Here is a 21,392-nt window from a genome sequence, read left to right as displayed (position 1 = left end):
TGGATAATAATCACATCTTTCTTCAGAATATCGATCAGTCTACATTTGCACTTCCGGGATCTCTGAAATGACACCCATGGAGCGACATTGTTGAAGCTGAGAATGCGTGTCTCCACCACGCCACGGATTCTAATTGACTTTCCGTGGAGACTGTTTGCGTGGTGACAGCACGCAATTTCAGCACTTTGCGTGAAATGAGCACGCAATCTGGGACCCTCTGGTTCTAACAATACGTGCTCATTTCACGCATTTCTGTGAGATCAGGTTGCACACACACACACACACACACACACACACACACACACACACAGCTGTCTTTTTATCACTACAGGGGATTCATATTGATTCACGCTCATGTCCCGCAGCCTCAACAGTAATCAACAGTTTTACCTGAAGACATTTTCTTACTTGAAAATACGACTCATTTTATAAGCACCAGATTTTTGTCCTCGTGTTTCAGAAAGTTCAAAGATGTCCAAAAATGATTTGGAGCCACGTCCTCAGGCAGGTTTTGAGAGGAAATAAATCTCCAATATAGCATATGAGCCTTGTATAATGAAAAGCTTAGTTCTAATTAATAGGAACATTGTTATAATTTATGCTGATTTCCTGCAGAACGACTTCAGCCATATCTGCTGCTTGAAATGCCTGAAGCTTTATCTCAACTTGAAGCCAGATCTTGGCCGAAAAATTTAATATTTTCTTTCTTTTCCTAATGGGACTAAAAGCATATCTTTAAAGGGAAAATCATTACAGTATAATAGGGATGTGTTCAGAAATACTGGTCCCCAAAACAATAAATACCTGAGAATCTCCAGAAAAGGAATACAATTTAAAGATACATTTTTACCATAATTTATTTCAAACAGTAAAAATGACGGTGGAGCAGTGGTTACACTATAGAATTTTTGCAATATGTGTAGAAAGTGACGGTCCCTGCCAGACTTTTCTCGGTTTCTCACCTTGTCCTCCTCAGAGCTGGATTTGTGCAGCAGGTCTAACGGCGGATGTTCAGAGCTTGCTACATGTATGAAGGTGTCAGCAGGAGAGAGGACCTGCAGCTGCAAGGCCGGGTACACTGGAGACGGGGTCGTCTGCCTGGGTGTGTACTCCGAATCTGGAAAACCTGCAAGACCAAGAAGCCTACAAAGCAGTCGTCAATCGGTGTTGAGATTTGCTGGAGTTTCCTTTCTTTTGTGTCACTAAAATGCTCTATTCCATTTGTTTTAAGGAGTTGATATGTGATTGAATAGATAATAAAGTATCTGCAGTAACACATTACAAGGATTCCTGCAGCAGGTTGTCTAGAGTGCTCACAACGCTGTTTTCTGAATCAGAAGATTCAGATTAGGATTATATCAAGAAAAAGCTTCAGATTTATCCCCAGATGAAAAGGTTCAGAGACATTCTTGTCTGACTGGTCCTGAATTTTTCAGGTTTTGAACAGCTCGGAAGGCAGTGTAAAGAAAAAAAAAAGACATTTTAATAACTTTATACCTTTTGTTGCATATTTGTTTATAAGTCATTTGTAATGTGTTGTTGGTTGACAGAGATTGACGGCTGTCTGGTCAACAATGGAGGCTGCCAGGAGTTCGAGGAGTGCGTCAGAGCAGGTCCCAACATTGTAAGAGATCGTCGATGTTCCCTCACCCTGAGCCATTTGTGTACTGGGAAGTCACTTTGAGCTCATCAGCAGTCTTCGTACAGATATTTTTCAACTAAACTTCATTTTAAAGTCCCAGTGGATGTTTTTATGAGTTGTATGAAAATAGTTAAAACTAAACATGAGAACAAAAAAAACAAATGTAGCTTCCTGTATTTCTATTGTTTTCTGTATCTGTGTATCTGAGCTTTCTATGTTCACATTCATGCTGCTTGGAAAACATCCAAAAGAATGAATCTTTAAAGATGACAGCTATACTGCAACTCATGCTTTTGCTTTATAATATGTGCTAAAATGCAGATCAGAAAGACCAAAACAGATCTGCAGTAATGTCCTTTGAAATATATATATTTTTTTAAATTCGTAATTAAAAACCCTAAATAAACTAACATTAGCATCGTTGCTTGGACAGAGGCGTGCAGAGGAAGGGATTATGTGATTTATAGAGCGGCTGCACTCGGGGTACCTCACTGTTGTTGTGACGGATTGTTTTCTGTCGTCTGCAGACGTCCTGCAGGTGTCAGGAGGGCTTCATTAGAAGAATGTGGACCTGTGAGCGTATGAGCCTCTGCGGATTGGTGTGTCTGTCATCTGCTTCATCCTGTCCTGTTATCACATACTGACACTTGTTTTTATTTGACAGGACTGGATGTGGGAGCAGTTGGAGTTAATACATTCCACTAAGCAGGGGTTGATATGGGGGTCTGCAACATCTTTCACTATCAAGACACAGGAGACAGTACAGCTTGTCCACTTTCAGACATAGTTCTGAAATATACAATGCAAAAGTTACTGTTCATTTTAGTCATCTTATAAGACATGCAAATTATTGAAACATTTAGACAAAAAAAAATCATCTTGTAGTATATCTGTTTTTGAAATAATCCCAGCAGTAACATTATAAACACCAAAAGTTCAACTGAATAATGCAGATTATCTATTTGTTGTTGTGTGGTATTAAATAGGCAGCATGTGAGCGAGCAAAGCAACCGATAATGGCTACAAAACTGAACCACTTCTGCAGTGGGACACAAGACGAAGCAATGCTGCAAACGGGAGCTCACTGCTTCTATACACAGGAAGTGTGGGGATCTAAATAAGAAGGAGGTGAGACACATTGGGAGAACCAGGAATGTGTTTGAAGGAAGAGCAGAACACACCCATCTGCAGACATCGAACAGAACACGCAAGAAATGTAGACGACTAAAGTCTGTGGCCCATCGCATAATCAGTTGTTTTTAAAAGCACACACACATGAAGCTGAAACACTAATGGGCTCCCTGATGACTGCGTGTCAGCTCAGGCTCCAGCACAGATAGCACTCGTATTTTGGTGAGAGACACTTTCACAGCTGGCTCCTTATGACTTTTATTTAGAGATACTTTATTATAAGATCTGTGTTGTCCACATTGTAAGCAGTCATCGGACCATTACACTTTATTTTGCAAAAATCTTTGATTCCCCTGTTGTTGCACATGATGTTACTGGTGGTTTTATTCTTAATTCATCAACCTCAAACTGAAGGCATGATCTGTTCTGTTGGGCACTCGATTTTAAACACTTTATATAGGATTTTAAATGGAAGATTTACAAACACAGGCAAGGCTCTAAAGCCTGAAGCCTGAAGTGAAACAGTCAAAATACAGAGAATGGATTATGAAGATCTAAAATGATAGCCAGGTTCTAGACGAGACAAACTGAGGCTACAGGCCAGACACTCTAAGATCCTCTATAAAGCATGAGTAAATTACATGCACAGGCAACTATATTGGAAAAGATGTCAAAGCTGTGGTGAGGAATGAAGTCTACCTATAAAAGTCATGGTGAGCCAGATGAAGAAATGCCTCTCACTACATCAAGAGCAGCACGTCTGCCAAAGGTTGAGCCAATTTGCACCACATTTTCAAACACATTTAAGACAGAAAAAAATCTGTTTCCTGCTTCACATGTTTTCAGATGGTTTTAAAAGAGAAAGGGAAAGGAACTGGACAGAGGAAAAACAGGCTGTGTGATCAAATACGTAGCACTGATTTGAAGTCTTCTCACAGAAAGTTTATATGTTCTGTATATAAGTGTTGCTGTTGTGTTTGTGTGCAGAACAATGGCGGTTGCAGCAAGTACGCTAACTGTGAGTACTTCGGTCAGGGTCAGAGGAACTGCACCTGCCGCAGAGGCTACATCGGTGACGGCTTCGATTGCCACGGAATCACTGACAAGGTGAGGAACCCGACCTCTGACTTCTCACTGACCTCTCCCCACCCGGATTCACAGGACGATGTTGTTTTCTCTTCTTTAGGAGATTTCCCGAAACCCAGAAAATTCCTTCTTTCGAAGAATGTTAAAGGTGAGTAGCTGTCGGCATTAATGTCATGTTGATTAACAAAAGCACAAAGGTGCATGTGAACGTCACTGTTGTAGTGAAAGAGACAATACTACTGAACCAGTGCTCAGTAATATGAGCTATAAGTTACTGCCATCACTTCCAAATTATACTTAAATCTTTCTTTGGATAATAACATGTCACAGTTTCAATGTCTGGTTTGTTGTTTATCTTCTATTGAGAATAAAATATGTATTTAAGATTTGCATTTCATCGATTTCTGATTCATGTACACCAACATTGAATCTCTGTTTTTTGGAATTGGCTTTTTAATTGTTTACCGCTCAAAATCGATGAAGTTGTAAGGAAAGGCTACACAATTCAACCAAAATAAAGCGTAAGAAAGTTTTTTTTTCATATGTTTTTGTCACCACCGTTACTTTCTTTGTGCTTCAGTTGTCAGAAGGTCCTGAACTTTACGGTCGTGGACCATTCACAGTCTTTTCCCCAGTTGAAGGAACCAATGAAACACTGGTGAGAGCCGGTCATCAGAATATTGCACAAAATCAGCACTCTCCTTCAACGACTGTTTCCAAATTTCAAACCTTAAAGTGCACAATATTAAGTTAAGGCGTGTCTGTCTTGTGTCACCTGAGTACTTCTTCGTCTGGCTTTTAGAGGCTTGTCTGTTCTTCGTAGCAGGAAGTTGCAGTTGTCCAGATTAGGTCCACCTTCTCACCAGGTAGCCTGCACCACAGTCTATCAGTCACGACCTTTGTTCAGTGTCGTGTAAACTATTGTTGCTGCTGCTTCTTTAAGTTGCTCGATGTGTCACCTTGTGGAGCAAACTAGTACTGCACAACCAAAGGTGTTTGGGTAAAATGTAAGCTGTGCAAAATTTGGTGTAGTGCCAGCAGATCTTCACAACATATTTTTAGATGACATTTGTAAGGTTGTAATGTCTGCTTGTTATTTGAGGTGATACTGGTTTAACATAAAACAAAAATGTTACATATTGCACATTACACGTCTTCACCTTGTCTGTTATGAATCAATCAACATATTGTTCGTCCGTGTTCTTGTAGATCCAAACGTGGAAGAGTGCTAGTCGAGTAACTGATCTGACTTTCTACCACGTGGTTTCCTGTGAAACTTTGAACTTCACTGACCTCAAAACCACAGAGCGAGCCATCTCAGTGTTTGGCCACGCTCTGCACTTCAGCGTGCGGGAGGTAAAACACACACACACACATACACGCATTTTCATACAGATTCAGGAGCCTTTTTTTTTTTCTTCAACCTTTACTTAACCAAGAGAGTCCCAAAAAACAACAACAAAAAAAAAATCTTAAATGGGTTCAGTTCCCTTCACCGTCCTCTACAAGTCTTCAGGAGAGAACTGAACTCTGGCTCTGTCCCGCCACAGGGTGCAGTGTGGATCAACAACAGATCAAGGATAGTGAAAAGTGATTACGCCACATCGAACGGAGTCATTCACCACATCGACAAGCTGCTCACGCCGTACCGGCTGGAGGACAAACTGAACCCATCCACCCCAGCTCGATGCGTTGAGTTTTAAGTAAAGATAAATAAAAAAGTAAATACCGATTGACTTTTCAGTATGATCTCATTCTCTTTCTCTCTTTGTGTTTAGATGAATTTAACCACAGCAGCTTCCTTTTATGGCTACTCCCGCTTCTCCACACTCCTGGAGGTAATAAAGAAGCCTGTCTCCGGTCGATGCGACCACGCCTGTTGGTGTGAATGAGTGTGTGTGTTCGGGTCAGACCAAACTGGAAATTTGATCAAATACAGTTTAGATTCAAATCCAGTGTTACTGCTCTTGTCCAAAAAGCACCTCAACAGATCCTTGCATTTCATTAACTACCAAACACCATGTTTACTTTTTGACAGACTACTTTTAGACCCAGATACAAAGCTCATTGGACCACAGGAATTTTTAGTTTCAGTCTCTTTTTATGAAGTACATTGATCACTCTTCGCTCTTGGCATGTTAATCATTGTTCTTTCGAGTTGTGAATCGTTGCATGTGTGGCAAGACAGTAACAAAATATCAATACCTGCATTCACAAGGACAGAACAAAATTCTGACATGAGAGCCTGTAGTATAGAAATGCATTATGCAAGCACATTTATTGGAAGATTCTGATTGAATTAGGTGCAATTAGAAAAATAGAAAAATCATCCTGAAGGAGAAGTGTGCTTTGTATTGATCCTTTTTACACATGGCGTTTATATCACTGTGCTAAGCATTTCTGGATGGATCCATAGACATAGAAATACTTCCTGGGACCATTTTCACCACGAGAATATAAATAAATCTAATAGATGGGCTCAATGTGTAAAAGAAACACAACTTCACTGTCCTGCCTTACTGCTGTTTGTGTAGGAATCTGGGGTGTTGCCGCTGCTTGACATGTCCATCCACCAGCCGTACACCATCTTCTGGCCCACAAACGAAGCTCTGGACTCCATGCCAGCTGAAAGATGGCGCTGGCTCACCAGCCCCAACAACAACGAGCAGCTAGCTGCCATCGTGAAGGCTCACATTGTACGCAGCTACAAGGTAGATGTCTGGACTGTACTCAACATAGTCCTAAGCTTTACTTCTTATTGTCTCATGCTAGCTGTTGCCAAAGCTGTCCGTCCCTGGGAGTGGGATCCCTCCATACTGTGGTTCTCCCCAAGATGTCTTCTTTTCCCACTGGGTTTTTGGAGTTTTTTCTTGTCGGATGTGAGGGTCTAAGGCGGTGGTTGCTTCGTTTTGTCTCATTACTGTGAATTTGACATATTAACATTATGCTTATTCACTGTTTTTATTTTTACCAACCAATGTAACATCTTGAAGCCCTCTGAGGCAACTGTTGTTGTGATACTGGGCTATGCAAAAATAAATTGAAATTGATTGATTGGTTATTTGGCACATTTTCATGTCTTAAAAGGCTCCAAACAACTGATGCATAAGTTATAAAACATGTAGCGAACAAATTTCTATATGATTTCCTAAGCAATCATTCATAGTTGTCATTTTACTGAGACTCCAAAGATCCATTAAGTAGATGATAAAAAATGCCGTCACATGGACATTGATTCAAAAAATTCCACTCAGATCCAAAGCTTTGGCATCGTTAAACAGGAATGGGATCTGCCTTTCCCTCTCTCGAGTCTGTGCGTTCAAATAATATTCACCTACTTTCAGCTCTGTCTCTATCCATACAACAACTATTAGAAGTTTTTTATTTAAATATTTCACTGTATTTTCTTTGTAATTGTCGGCTTTTGTGAAAATACAGATGATCTGTACCACAGCAAACAAAGACTTGTAAGTTTAAAGGTCATCATGGCCCTCTGTCACTTGTCCAGCCCACTAAAGATGAAACTGGACTGTATGTGGAAAATTAAAGGAAAAGTACAGTTTAAACAGCTTTCACGTTGTTTATAGAATGAAGTAGAACAATATACTCACCAGAAGGCTTTTCTGATCCGAACAGTGCTTCGGGAGAAATTTAGATCCAAAATCGAGCGACTAGTACCTACTGGATGGAGTGGGTGCCTTTTCCTTGTCGCAGATTTCCTCCAGAAATCTGGGGGCGGCTGTAAAAAAGGCCCCCTTGTGGCGGCGATGAAGTGGATCTGGACTATCTCCCTCCCTACTCGCTTCATCTGGACTCTCGTCCAATCCGAAGACAGTAAGCCCACAGCACCAGTCCGTCGGAGCGTGCGCACGAAGCAGCACGCTGTAAGAACCTCGGGACTCATATGTGGCAGCTGTCCGTATTGGTGTGCGTCCTTTCAAGTAAGAGCTTGTTTCGCCTTTATATTGGCTGTGGCTGATGTTAGATGGTGTTTTGTTTGCTGTTCTGTACTGTTGAAGTTACATCTGTCACGGAGCTGTGCTTAAACATGTACATGTCGCCATTTAAGGGCTGCTTAGTACTTTGTATCATGTCTAATGCTTTAGTAGCACCCTCTCGGCTCTTTTTAGAGGTGTTATGTTCGTAATATATGCTTAATTGGTGCTAGGCCGCAACCCTGCGCGCACACTTGAGGTCACGTGACTCTGAGCCTGACGTGCAGCGCGCATCTTGATGCTATCATTCGTTTGACCAGCAGATGGCAGTGTCGGATAAGAAATAACATTACTTTCTCCAACCTGTTGATGCAGTTTGTTTAGACACTCAGGACAGCCTATAATTAAGGTTTCAATACAGTTTGAGCCATGTATATTCACAACGATCATTTATTATGACTTAAGGAATATATTGCTTTACTGTAGGCTATACCGTGAATCTAATTGCTGTTTATTTGTACTGTGGCCTTATTGCATTTGTGTTTTGTGGTTTTCTGTTTGTCATTTTTCCCATTTCAGAACCACACCTGTACCTTGTTTATCCATCTGATCTATGCAGCTGCTGCGTAATAAATATTCAACCACAGAAGATGTCTGTCTGATTCTGACCGATCAGCCTACTGTGAGCTCTAAACCAGCAATCCAACAACATGTCATCTAGGAAGCAAGTTCCTTCCTCACAAAGTGGTCCTTCGAGCCGGATGCAGACCCCACAGAGGAGCAAGATGTCTTCTACAGTGGCTGAAGATCAGGGTGCGCGTGGCAAGAGACAACGATCTCTCCTCGCATATTTAAAAGACTACGACCTCTCTGATCTCCCGACCAGACCGCAATCCCTTAAACCTTCTCAGTCACAGTCTGGAGAGAAGGTAGAAGAAGAAGAATCTGATTCAAGTGGTGGATCTGATTCAAGCTCTACCTACCCCAAGAGTCAGCTGTCCTACAGCCCATCGCAACGGCCAGTCACTGATTCAAAGGAATCTGCAGCAGAAGGGTGGAGAAGAGAGTGCCGCATGCTACAGCGGGAGAAGGAAGATCTCCTCGTATCAATGGAGAAACTCAAGATGTAGAATGAGCAGCTCAGAGGCAGAGCGGAGCCCGGCAGCTCCCGTCCAGAGTCACGTTCTGCAACTTCCAGAGACAGACTGTACAGAGAAGAGCGGGACTATGGAGATCATGTGTCAAGGTCCAAGTCATCAGTCCATCACCATGACAGAGAGATGAGGTTTAGAAGGGAAACCACACCTCTATCATCCTCTGACAAGCGTCATACCTACAGCAGAGAGCCAAAGGAATACAGAGGAAAATACCGGTATGACTCCTCCTCACCTGAGCACTCTCCTGAGCCAGCCCGCCCAAAGCAAGACCTGCGTCGAAGCTATGAGCACAGAGAGAGGCGCTACAGCCGTTGTTCCAGCTATGAACGGTCAAGCCGCCGCCACTCGCCTCAGCACCGCCGCAGTCACAGAGACCTCTGTTATTCACCCCGGGAATACAGAGATTCTTTACATTACAGCGACCATTCTCCTGAATATCGTTGCCGTTATTCACCAGAGCGCCGTGAGGGACGTCGCCCTTCGACACCTCGATATGAGCACAGACGCCGCCGCTCAGTGACCCCTCCTGGAGGACAAGAGAGAACATACAGGGGGCCCACTCCTACAATCCCAGACTTTAATCATCCAAAACCAAGGGAGTTTGCTAGACTCCGTATCGCCCTGGACAATCTCCTCCCTAGAGACGCCACTGAACGTTTTAAGTTCCAAATACTAGTGGACCATCTGAAGCTGGAGGAAGCATTGCTGGTGGCAGATTCTTACAGTAATTCTGACTACCCCTTCACAGACACCATGGCAGCTTTAAACCAGCAGTACGGGCAGCCACACCAACTCGCCCTCCAATGTATTGCCGAACTGATGGACGGCCCCAACATCCAGAGTGGTGACATAAGGTCATTCAGGTTGTTCGCCCTGAACGTCCGATCCCTGGTAAGCATGTTGGAGCAACTCGGCTTGAAGGGGCAGGTTGAGTTGGACTGTGGTTCTCACGTCACTCGTCTGCTGGGAAAACTACCACATGACTTAAGATCCAGTTTCAGGCGTTATATACACCCTCTCCGCATTCCAACCCCCACTTTACTGAACCTCGCAGACTGGCTGGAGTATGAGCTACTGATCCAGGAAGATATAGCTCAGTATCACAGAAAGAGGGATACTGGAGCAAAATCAAAGGATTCAAAGAGCACTGCCAAGCCGCTACCAAAGGCCTTATTCCTCATGCTGGGGGCTGGAACTGAACCAGTGGGGAAGCCACCCCAGTCTACATCCACAACAGGTCAAGGTTCAAAGAAGTTCTGCCCTTTATGTGATAACTACAAACACACCCTAAATAATAGCCCAAACTTCACCTTCCTCAGTGCCACCCAGAAGCGCAGCTGGATACAAGATAACAATCGCTGTTGGCGGTGCGGTAGAGATCACAGATCAGCTGAATGTGATCTGAAGATGTGTTGTAAAACATGCAACAGCAGACACCTCCTTGCCCTTCATGAGGTCAGTGAGAGGAACCCAGCCAAGACTGACAAAGCTGAGAGAAAACCTGAACCGATGAAGCAGAGTGGGAGCAAACCCTTGCCCACACAAGCACCTGAACAAATCCTATACATCGGAAAGCCCCCGCTGGGCCACCGCGTCCTTCTAAAGGTCAGCAAGGTCATCCTTCGCTCTGGTGACCGAACGCTAGAAACCTACGCTGTGTTGGACGACGGTTCAGAACACACATTGCTTCTACAGTCAGCAGCAGAACAACTGGGACTTGAAGGCCAACCTTTTTTTTTTCTTTTCCCTTGTCCTGTTCGGCAGCTGGGGCGTGCAATATTGTATGATTGTAGCCTTTTACTATCCGAACAGATTTTAATGTTAGCAGCAGGACGAGACTGAGTCTCCTCCTGCTGCTGCCTTTATTTAAAGCTGGCATCCGGCATGGCTGCCGGACAGGACCGGGACAGAAACGCTCAGAGAGCAGGGACAGAAAGAGAGAAAGATAAAGAGAGGGAGAACGGGGGGGGGGGGGGGGCACAACCTATGTACAAAGTCACAATACAAAACAGTGTTGTCGACGCACCACACGCAACCTAGAACAATCCCAAACCCCCAATCTAGACAACACCAAAACAGAGCCGACAACCAACACAGAAAATTACAGAACCATACATAATTTTTTTTTTTTTCCCGAACCATATTAGTGAACAGACCAGGCCACAAAAATAAAAGGAGGTGTAGGGGAGGAAGGAAATGCAAGGACACCACAAACCCTTTTTTTTTTTGTTTTTGTTTTTTTGAATATAGCTAGTCATAACTAGTAGTAAACTAGGGGTGTGCATCAAGAGAGGGCTACTACAGATCACCATTAGTCTAACCACCACAAGAAGACAAGGTAACCGAGTATGTGAAGAGTGATTAAAGATCAACGTGATCATGTGAATATGATGGTGACAGTGATGGTGATAGTGATCATGCATATATGACCTCTGACCTCTGAGAAGGCCAGAAGCAGGCCAGAGAGGCCCTCAGAGCCCAGACAGCCGGCGGTCATCACAGAGCCCGGATCCAAGCCGCCCCCCCAGGCAGACGCCCACGCTCCGGTCCAGAAACGGGGCAGAGGAAAGCCCTGGCCGGGGACCCCGGCAACCCCGGGGCCCGGGCCCCGCGGAGCCACGACCGGCAGGAGCCGGTCCACCCCGGGCGCCGGACGCCCGGGGCGGGCAGGGCCGAGAGCCCAAGGCCCAAGAGCCCAGGAGCCAACCCCCCACCCCGGGCGGAGGGCCATGACCCACCCGGGAGAACCAGCCCACACGGGCGGCTACCCACCCCAGGCCAGTACAACCCCCAGCGCTCCGGCCACGCACCCCGAGATCCAGGGCATCAGCCCCCTCACAACCCCCACCCGGAACCCACCCCCCCGTCCACCGCCCGGCCCACCCCTCCCACCCCCTGTCCTCTCCCGCCTCACTCCCCCCCGCCCCAACCCAACACTCATACCCACTCACTCATACTGACACACACACATGCACACTGGCACACACACAACCACTCATCCCTAAACCAAACGCACACACACACTCACACACTCTCACGCACACGCTAACAAGCACGTGCGCGCGCACACACACACACACACACACACACACACACACACACACACACAGTCAACCCTAACCCAAACACACTCACATTCCCGCGTCATCCAACTGTCATATCCTGTGGGAGACACCCCCGGAAGGCAAGGGAACACCGAACCCCACATCCAGGACCCCCCACCACCCACAACTGCCGCCCCCACCCCTCCACCCCACCGCCGCAGACAGATATGCACCCCCCAGAGCCAGCAGCCCCCCAAACCACAGCCGCTCCAAACCCCAGGCCTGTGGGGAAAACAACAGCCCCCCCCACCCCACCCCCCACCAGAAGGAATCCGGAAACGGGGGCGCAGAAGACCCCATTGCCCTCCCTCCCCCCTCCGTCTCGTGAGTGTTGATGGAGTATATGTTGTTTGCGATTAAAATTTGAGGGGCAGTAACCACACCGTGCCGCGAGTGAGGCCAAACGAGCAGTCTCATCCACCTGAACAGCCCCACCCCCGACACGGCGCACCAAGACCCCCCGACGTGTGTGTTTGTATGTATTTGGTCGTGTTAGATGACTAAGTGCAATTAAGACTGAGAGGCGAGCCACCGAAGCGTGCAGTGATTGGGGCCACTTCGATGGCCCCCTCCACCACACCCAACTTGATAAGCCTGCCTCCCAAAGCCCCTCCAGGACCGGGGCGGACAGCGACCGTGGCCAGAGAGCCACCGACCCAAGAAGCACACACCCATCATGCATCAGGAGGAGTGAAGGTGAGGACAGACAGGGGGCAGCAGAAGGACCCAGACCCAGGGCCCACTGCCCCCAGACCCACCGCCCCCCCCCCCCCCCCCCCCCCCCCACCCCCCCCCCACCCCCCACAGGACACCGCACTCTCTCATACATAGCTCCAATCGCCCACACATATACACCCACACGTACAGACATACATACATACTTACAGATACACACCCACACACACATACATACACGCTCACAGATACATACCCACACACACATACACACTTACACATACATAGTCACACACATACACATACATATCCAGATACACACCCACACACTCACATACACATACATAAATACCCACACATACAAAAACATACATACATACTCACACATACACACCCACACACATATACACATACACGTACACGCACCTTCCCCAACCCCCTAACCCCCACAGCCCACCACCCCCCTATCTACCCCCCCATCCACCCCGCCCCGTCCCCCACCACCCAGCCACCTCCCCCGCCACCCCCACCCCCCACCCATCCACCCCGCCCCCCTGTCCCCCACCACAACCATCCACCCCGATGCCCTGGATTCCGGGGCAGCAACCAGACACCAGGGCGTGCACCGACACAGGCCGCGGCAACACGCCCGAGCCGACCGGCCCCCCCAGCCAGGTTAGGGTTAGGGTTAGGGGGAAGGAGCCTTATTGCATTTGTGTTTTGTGGTTTTCTGTTTGTTCCTCACAAGTTTATTAACATTTCCACCACATAGAACAGACAATTGAAACTGCTTCCATCGGCTGTTACATGTGCCACGTTGGTTCTGTGTTTGTTTTGGACCTTTTCAACTCATTTTGATCCATCACAGCAGACGTGTTCATGAAGAAATCATCTCAGTGTTGTGTGCTACTTACAGCCGTCATTGTTGTTGTCCAGTGTGTCCAGGTGGTTTGGAGGCCCCCTGTGGAAACAAAGGGTCCTGTAACGATGGCATCCTTGGGCTCGGTGACTACAGGTGTAATAAAGGCTCCACGGGAACATCCTGCGAACGGTGTCAGAGGAACTACTATGGACTCAACTGTACAGGTATGAGCTTGACTTTTCATCACCTGGTCAAAGTGTGCTTGAGAGCAGGAGTGCAGTAATTACATCCTGTCCCCTGGACAATCTTTACAAAATGAAATTAATTTTTTCATGATAAATATAAAAAGAAAAAAAAAGCACATTCTTGTAATTATGTGGATTAAACACAGCCATTAAAGATTCATTGCTTGTGGCGAGAAAAAGGAAAGAAACCCATGGATTTATTTAGCAGCTAAACCCCCTTCGGCAGCATTAATAACGTCACTCCAGCATCTCTGGAAGCAGCAGATCAAACCTGCACAACCTTCAGGGGGGATTCTGGATTTTTCCTCCTGGCGGAGCTGCTTCGGGGAGTTCATTCTCCCCTTGATCGAGGTGAGCGGCTGAGGTTGAGGCTCAGGGCTAGAAAACGATCACCCAGCTCCCCCTGCTGTACCTCATCTTTGGGCCTGCAGGTCATTTTGTCATGTTGGTATGCAGTGCCCGTTTCTTTACACTGTGTAAAACTGGTGATGGCTGTTTTCTCGCCTCCCAGGGTTTGGCAGCCGCGGTTGTGACTTGTACCTGCACGCTGTCCGTCCTGTCTGTGTCCCCCGTTGTCATTTACAGTAACGCTTCTCTCAGATGAGCAGTTTATCCAATGCATTCATCCGTATTTTATTCCTACATCACTCAGCCTACAGTATCAGGGTTCTGGGTCTGATCGCTCCGAGTTCTAGCTGAAAGACTTGAACTTAGATGAAAGAGTTTCAGTCCCGTTTACATGTGAATGTTTTGCAAATGAAAATATACCGTTTTAGTGTTTTGTTTGAGAATAAATCCAGGAGAATATGGACTGGGAGACTCGACACTCTGGAAACAAACCTTGTTATTGAACTATTTACTATTTCTGCGGCACACGTGCGCAGAGGCAGGGTTTTAGAAACATTTAAAATTTCCCTATTGTGGGACGAATAAAGGAATATCTGAGTTGTTTTTACTTGGAGATGGAGTGGGAGTGCTTTCAGAGTCCCATCTTTGAAGTTGTTTTATAAAAGCTGCTTTTTCAGTGGCTCAGTGGTAAAATGGAAGATTTGCGTTTTCACTTGAAAACGTTAAAATGGGACCTTTGCCAGTCTATTGCAGAGAGACAAACTCCTTCACATAAACATATTATTTACATCTGTTTGCAACGCTTGAAGTCACCAGTTAACCTAACATCCATGTTTTTAAGCAGTGGTTGCCAGATTACCTTTTCAAAGCCTGCAGATCACTTCTCTAAAATCTGGAAACGAAAGCTTTCCAGTGAAGCCAAAACAGAAATCTTCCAGCATATTATAAATGACAGACAGCTTCACAAATTCTACGAAAAGATAGAATTATGGTTACTTTGACATGAACAAACATCATTTTGACAAACTGGAACCAAAGATCATTGAAGCCTCAGAATAACTTATATCAATAACTTAACACATATCGATAAGTATCTCTGTCATGATAGTAAGCTCTCCGTTTTACCAACTGCTCTTGGATTAAAAATCTTCTGCATGCATTCATCCATTGAAGTGTGAGGTTTTAATTGTTCTTCCTGTTTCATTTTGGCAGCTGAGGTGCCTGACGAGATTATACATCTTTTTGAAGACAGTAGTTGAAAAGAAAACTATTTGAAACTGATTCTCGAACACATCAGACAGAAAAGCTCAGATTTCTCCTCTGAAAAGTTTCACATCAATAAAATTCCAAAGCATATTCATAAATGTTCCTCTTCCATCATTTGCATGCAAAGGACAGTTAGTGATGAGGAATGATACACATATTATCTGATTTAAGCTTTTGGAATGTAATTAAAGTGAATCAGGTGATGTTACCACTCAGACTGTTCAATCACTGAGGATATTTCACTTTGTAATTAAGGTGCGTAAATGGTGTCCATCTGACTGTGCATTAAATCTCTACTCTTCATTTAAAAAAAAAAAAAAAAAAGCACGGCTACAGTACCACATGTATGTCAAGAGGTTTGAGTGCTTTATACTTCAATCTGTGGGTCTTGTAGCTTATAAATAGTTAGGATAAAGATTACAATGCCAGATTTGCAATTTTATTTTTTTCAATCTAGTTATTTAAGTTTATGCATTGTTAATACTCAAACAATTGTAAGTATCTCAATGGCTACTCTAACATCTTAAAGTTTGCCTAAGGCTGTGTTTTTCAGCTATATTATTTATTAATAAGTCACATTTTGTCTGAGTTTTGCCAATAATTATTGGTAAATTAAGTTAGGTGTTTTTCCTGACTATAGTGTTTGTTAGCAATATGGGGGAGGGAAGCGCGCATCTCGTTTGGGGAGATGCTTCTGCTAATGTAGGGGGGCGGGGGGATGGGTATTTTGATTTGACGTTTTGGGGGTTGTATTTTTTCAGTTTTACCTTAATGTATTTTTTTATAAGTCATAGTCATGATCACACCTGCAGAATACTACCTGTACTCTTATATAGTTGTTTTGTTTATTTATTATGACACAGAGTAGCACATCAACTACACTCACAGGGAGCGATGTCATGTTCATGAGTCTCAACTGTAAAGGGCTTAAAGGTTGTATAGAAGATCTTTATTACTAACAAAAATGAATTAAAGCTAAAAAATGGCGTTACTAAGCTGCAGCAGCCTTGTTTTTATCATGATCAAAAAAAATAAAATAAAAATTAATCAACTCTGGAGGTTGTAAAATCAATATTACTTTAGCCAATCAATAACGAGGTAGCCTCGTTATCTATTGGTTTTCTAACGTGTCAATCAACCTCTCTACATTTTTAGCGTAACTGTCATGCTCCTACGCACTTTACGTACCCCGCCCCCCCTCCTGTTGTCGGCACAACACTCCCCCATGCGCTCCACCCCACTCCCCCCATGCTAAGCTCTGCTGCCACAATCAACACCTTTTCACATGTAGACTTGAGACAATTTTTCTTAATCATAGCTACAACGTGCTGCCATTTGGCGAAAATGTATGTTTAATCTTAAAACAAGACTTGTATGAAAAAGTCCGGAGAGTGAGAGGAGGAGGGGGGGTTTTGTTCACGTCTGCCGGCTGCAGCGCACACAGACCCGCTGTGAGCTCCGAGCGTGAGTCTGCTCCAGTCCTGCAGCTCCACACAAACCTCCCCGTCCTCCTCTGATCCACCCGAGAGCAGGGACGGGTCAGGGACAGGATTTGGCGCAAGTACAGGATTTTACTCATATTCGCTGTGTTTTGTGTTGTTCAAAAGGACACGTTGGTAGCTATGTGTTAGCGCTATGATGCTAAGTTGCAACTTGCTACTTGCTACTTTCTGCGTAAGGAGGAGGCGGTCCTCCGGAGAGAGCAGGGGAGGAGGGGGTGTCGGTCACGCATGCGCAGCATTTCAAAAAGGACTAACTGTCACTGGATTTCTCCCTCTGTGGAAAATCCTCTATACAACCTTTAATAATCCCATTAAACGAAGCAAGGTGCTTCACTATCTTCACCACCTGGGGGCGCATATCATCTACTTACAGGAAACTCATCTTAAAGTTACAGATCATCTTAAACTGAAAAGCAGATGGGTTGGACAGATTTATCACTCCTCATTCAATAGCAGATCTCGAGGTGCAGCGATCATATTACATAAATCTATCCCACTTATACATTCTTATACCATATCTGACCCTAATGGCAGATACGTTATTGTTACAGGTGAAATCTATAACACCCGCTTGGTTTTGGCAAATGTTTATGCCCCTAATTGGGATGATGATATATTTTTCAAAAATGTTTTCTCAGTTTTACCAGACATGTCCTCTCACTATTTGCTATTAGGAGGAGACTTTAATTGCTGCCTGAACCCACAACTTGACCGGTCTTCCACCAAGCTTTCCTCAGTTTCAAGGTCTGCCAAAGTAATCCAGACTTTCATGCAGGAGTTTGCTGTCTCTGATGTTTGGCGCCACTTTAACCCTGTGAAAAGAGAGTATTCTTTTTTCTCTAGCGTTCATCATACATACACTCGTATTGATTACTTTCTTCTTGATAATAGGTTACTCCCTTTCGTCTCTCACTGTAATTATAATGCCATAGTGTTATCTGATCATGCTTCAGTTTCAATGAAAATTCACTTTGATAATGTAATCAAGCAGCGACCATGGTGGCGATTCAGTTCATGCTTACTTTCTAAGGAAGATTTTGTGAGTTTCGTTTCTCAACAAATTGATTTTTTTATGAGCTTAAATGGATCTCCGGAAGTGTCAGCATCTCTTCTGTGGGAGACATTAAAGGCATATATTAGAGGAGAAATAATACTGGCTATGAGAAGAAGCTCAGAAAGGGAAAATTTAACAATTTGGCACAACAAATATCTCATCTTGACAATCAATATGCTACCTCTCCATCACCTGAGTTATATAAAGAACGCTTATTACGACAGGCAGAGTATGATATGCTCACAACACACCGGTCCACTGAGCTTCTTCTTCAGACTAGGTCTAAGTTCTTCGAACATGGGGATAAAGCCAGTAAACTATTAGCTCACCAGTTGCGTCAGGCTTCATCGGCTCGTCAAATTTCTCAGATTCAAACAAGTACAGGCATAACAACAAACCTCTCTGAAATTAACAAAACATTTAAGGAATTTTACATTTCTCTCTACTCTTCAGACCATGATACCTCCCCTCTCAATGTTGACAGATTTTTTTAAAGATTTGGACATTCCTTCTATAGAGCAAGCGGTTGCAGATAAGCTTGAGGAGCCAATTACTATCTCAGAATTAAATGCCGCAATTGATTCTTTACAAAGTGGGAAGAGTCCGGGTCCAGATGGTTACCCGACTGAGTTTTATAAAAAATTTAGGGATAAACTGGCTCCTCTATTAATTGATATGTACAATGAATCTTTTCAATCTGGACATCTTCCCCAAACTCTCTCTCAGGCATCTATTTCTGTTCTTCTTAAAAAGGGCAAAGATCCTTTGAATTGTTCCTCGTATCGACCTATTAGCTTGCTTAATGTGGACCTTAAAATACTTTCTAAATTACTAGCTTTACGTTTGGAATCTGTTCTCCCATCAATCATCTCCCCAGATCAGACTGGATTTATTCGAAATAGGCACTCCTTTTCGAACCTCAGGCGTCTTTTTAATGTTATTTACAACCCGTCCACCTCCAATTGTCCTGAAGCTCTGATATCCTTAGACGCAGAAAAAGCCTTCGATAGAATAGAGTGGGACTACCTGTTTTACACTTTGGAGAAATTTGGTTTTAAAAAGACTTTCATTTCTTGGATCAAGCTGCTATATTCATCACCTATGGCTTCAATTTGTACAAATAATACACATTCAAGCTACTTTCGTCTTTATCGGTCTACTAGACAAGGTTGTCCTTTAAGCCCACTACTCTTCGCCCTGGCAATTGAACCTCTGTCTATAGCTCTACGCTCTCACCCTTTTATAACTGGTATTCAGAGATATACTGTAGAACTAAAAGTTTCCCTTTATGCCGATGATTTACTTTTATACATTTCTAATCCGAATGTTTCTATTCCCGCTGCCTTAACTACTCTCACTTCATTTGGTGAAATATCAGGTTATAAACTTAATTTAAATAAAAGTGAAATAATCCCTGTAAGTGCTGCTGCAACAAATTACCCACTGCATAATTGGCCCTTCAAAATTACCCAGGATACCTTTACATATCTTGGAGTCCATGTCACATGTCATTATTCAGATCTGTATAAAGCCAACTTTGCTTCACTTTTGACCCGTGTCCACGAAGACCTTAAAAGATGGTCTTTACTTAATTTATCTCTGCCTGCTCAAATCAATTTGGTGAAAATGAATATCCTTCCCCGGTTCTCCTATCTCTTTCAGTGTCTACCGATTTTTCTTTCTCAAAATTTTTTTCACAAGTTAGATAGTCTGATATTGGAGTATATTTGGAACAAAAAAGTTGCCAGACTGCGAAAACTATATTTGCAAAGACTGAGGCAAATGGGTGGAATGGCGTTACCTAACTTCAGGTTTTACTATTGGTCGGCAAATATTCGAATCTTAAAATACTGGCTTCAAGCTGAGACTCTTAATCCTCCTCCTGCATGGCTAGTTCTAGAAACCAATTCCTCATCCCCAGTATCATTAAAAGCTCTAGTACATGCACCCATCCACTCCTCAGCCTCACCTTACACAAATAACCGGATAGTTAGAAATACTTATGGGATCTGGGTTCAGTTTAAGAAACACTTTGGCCTCCAGTCAATATCAGTTTATTCTCCACTGGCTGCAAATCATATCTTTCCTCCATCATTGGCAGACGGTGCCTTTCTGATTTGGTCGAATTTGGGGATTAAAAACTTTAAAGATTTGTATATTAACAAGACATTTGCATCATTTCAGCAGCTCTCCAACTCTTATTCACTTCCTAAACATCATTTCTTTAGGTATCTACAGGTTCGCAATTTTGTCCGCAGTACATTTCCAGAGTTTCCCAACCAGCCGAGTGATACGCCATTAGATAATTTTTTTAAGCCTATCGCATCTTTAAAAGGCACAATATCACTCATTTATAATCAGATTCACTCATTGCGTCCACAGTCACTTAATGCTATAAGGTCCCTTTGGGTTGAAGATCTGGGGATGGATATATCCGATGAGCTTTGGGCAGAGATACTAAATAGAGTACATAAATCCTCAATTTGCGCAAAGCATGGCCTCATTCAATGTAAACTGGTACATCACATCTATTATACAAAGTCACGTTTAGCTAAAATATATAAAACTGTACCTCCATTATGTGACCGATGTCATCAGTCACCTGCAAACCTGATTCACTCTTTCTGGCTTTGTCCCTCTCTTTGTAAATACTGGGAAGACGTTTTTGATACCTTGTCAGAAGTCATAGGGGAGCGAGTTAAACCAAATGCCCTTTGTGCTTTATTTGGAGTCTCTCCCTTACTATCTTTTCTCCACAAGCCTCAAAAGGATATTATAGCCTTCACTACTCTTTTGGCTCGGCATCTCATATTGATCACCTGGAAATCCAGCCGACCTCCCTCTCATATTCGCTGGATAAGGGACATTCTTTATTTTTTAAAACTGGAAAAAATTTGTTTCTCAGTGATGGGATTATCAAGTAAATTCAATGATATTTGGGGCCCTTTCCTTCAATACATCCAAAGGGTTAAGTTCCCTCAGAGTGATAAAGACTTATAAAAGTGAATGGTGTGTGATTATATGTTTAGGGTAGGGCAAGCGCTGCAGGTTTGAATTTATTTATTTATTTATTTTTTTTTAAATCTTTCTCATTCTTTTTTTTTTTTTTTGCTATTGATTGATGTGTTGGTCTGTTATTTTTGTTTGTGTGTGGGTTTTTTTTTTTCTCTTGGTTTTTTTTTCTTTTCTTTTTTTTTGTGTGTTTTTTTTTTATTAAAATGGCCCGATGATTTGCTTTTCTGTCATATGTGTGACTGATCATGGCCTGTTGGAAAAATTCAATAAACAAAGTTAAAAAAAAAAAAAAAAGTGAATCTGCAGGTGATCACAGTTTGTAGCTATTTTATAGTTGAGTGATTGTATTTCTCCGCGATGTGTTCCAGTT

The 21,392-nt window shown here is 43.6% G+C and overlaps 1 protein-coding gene across 1 annotated transcript in view; it reads left to right on the top strand.

The window, feature by feature from the left end:
- The window catches only part of LOC115388169 (stabilin-1-like), a 140,069-nt gene that overhangs the window by 69,403 nt on the left and 49,274 nt on the right, over positions 1-21,392 (top strand). The window contains exons 40-52 of the mRNA XM_030091127.1: positions 977-1,102; positions 1,551-1,624; positions 2,170-2,241; positions 3,761-3,880; positions 3,960-4,007; positions 4,440-4,517; positions 5,069-5,215; positions 5,410-5,550; positions 5,638-5,697; positions 6,394-6,618; positions 8,706-8,920; positions 8,993-10,645; positions 13,647-13,816. Of these exons, the coding sequence (XP_029946987.1) occupies positions 977-1,102; positions 1,551-1,624; positions 2,170-2,241; positions 3,761-3,880; positions 3,960-4,007; positions 4,440-4,517; positions 5,069-5,215; positions 5,410-5,550; positions 5,638-5,697; positions 6,394-6,618; positions 8,706-8,920; positions 8,993-10,645; positions 13,647-13,816 (3,129 nt within the window). The remainder of the gene's footprint in view (positions 1-976; positions 1,103-1,550; positions 1,625-2,169; positions 2,242-3,760; positions 3,881-3,959; positions 4,008-4,439; positions 4,518-5,068; positions 5,216-5,409; positions 5,551-5,637; positions 5,698-6,393; positions 6,619-8,705; positions 8,921-8,992; positions 10,646-13,646; positions 13,817-21,392) is intronic.

This window comes from Salarias fasciatus, chromosome 5 (genome assembly GCF_902148845.1).
Source record: "Salarias fasciatus chromosome 5, fSalaFa1.1, whole genome shotgun sequence".
NCBI lineage: Eukaryota > Metazoa > Chordata > Actinopteri > Blenniiformes > Blenniidae > Salarias > Salarias fasciatus.
Note: the sequence above shows the minus strand (reverse complement) of the source record. Positions and strands in the feature narration are given on the sequence as shown.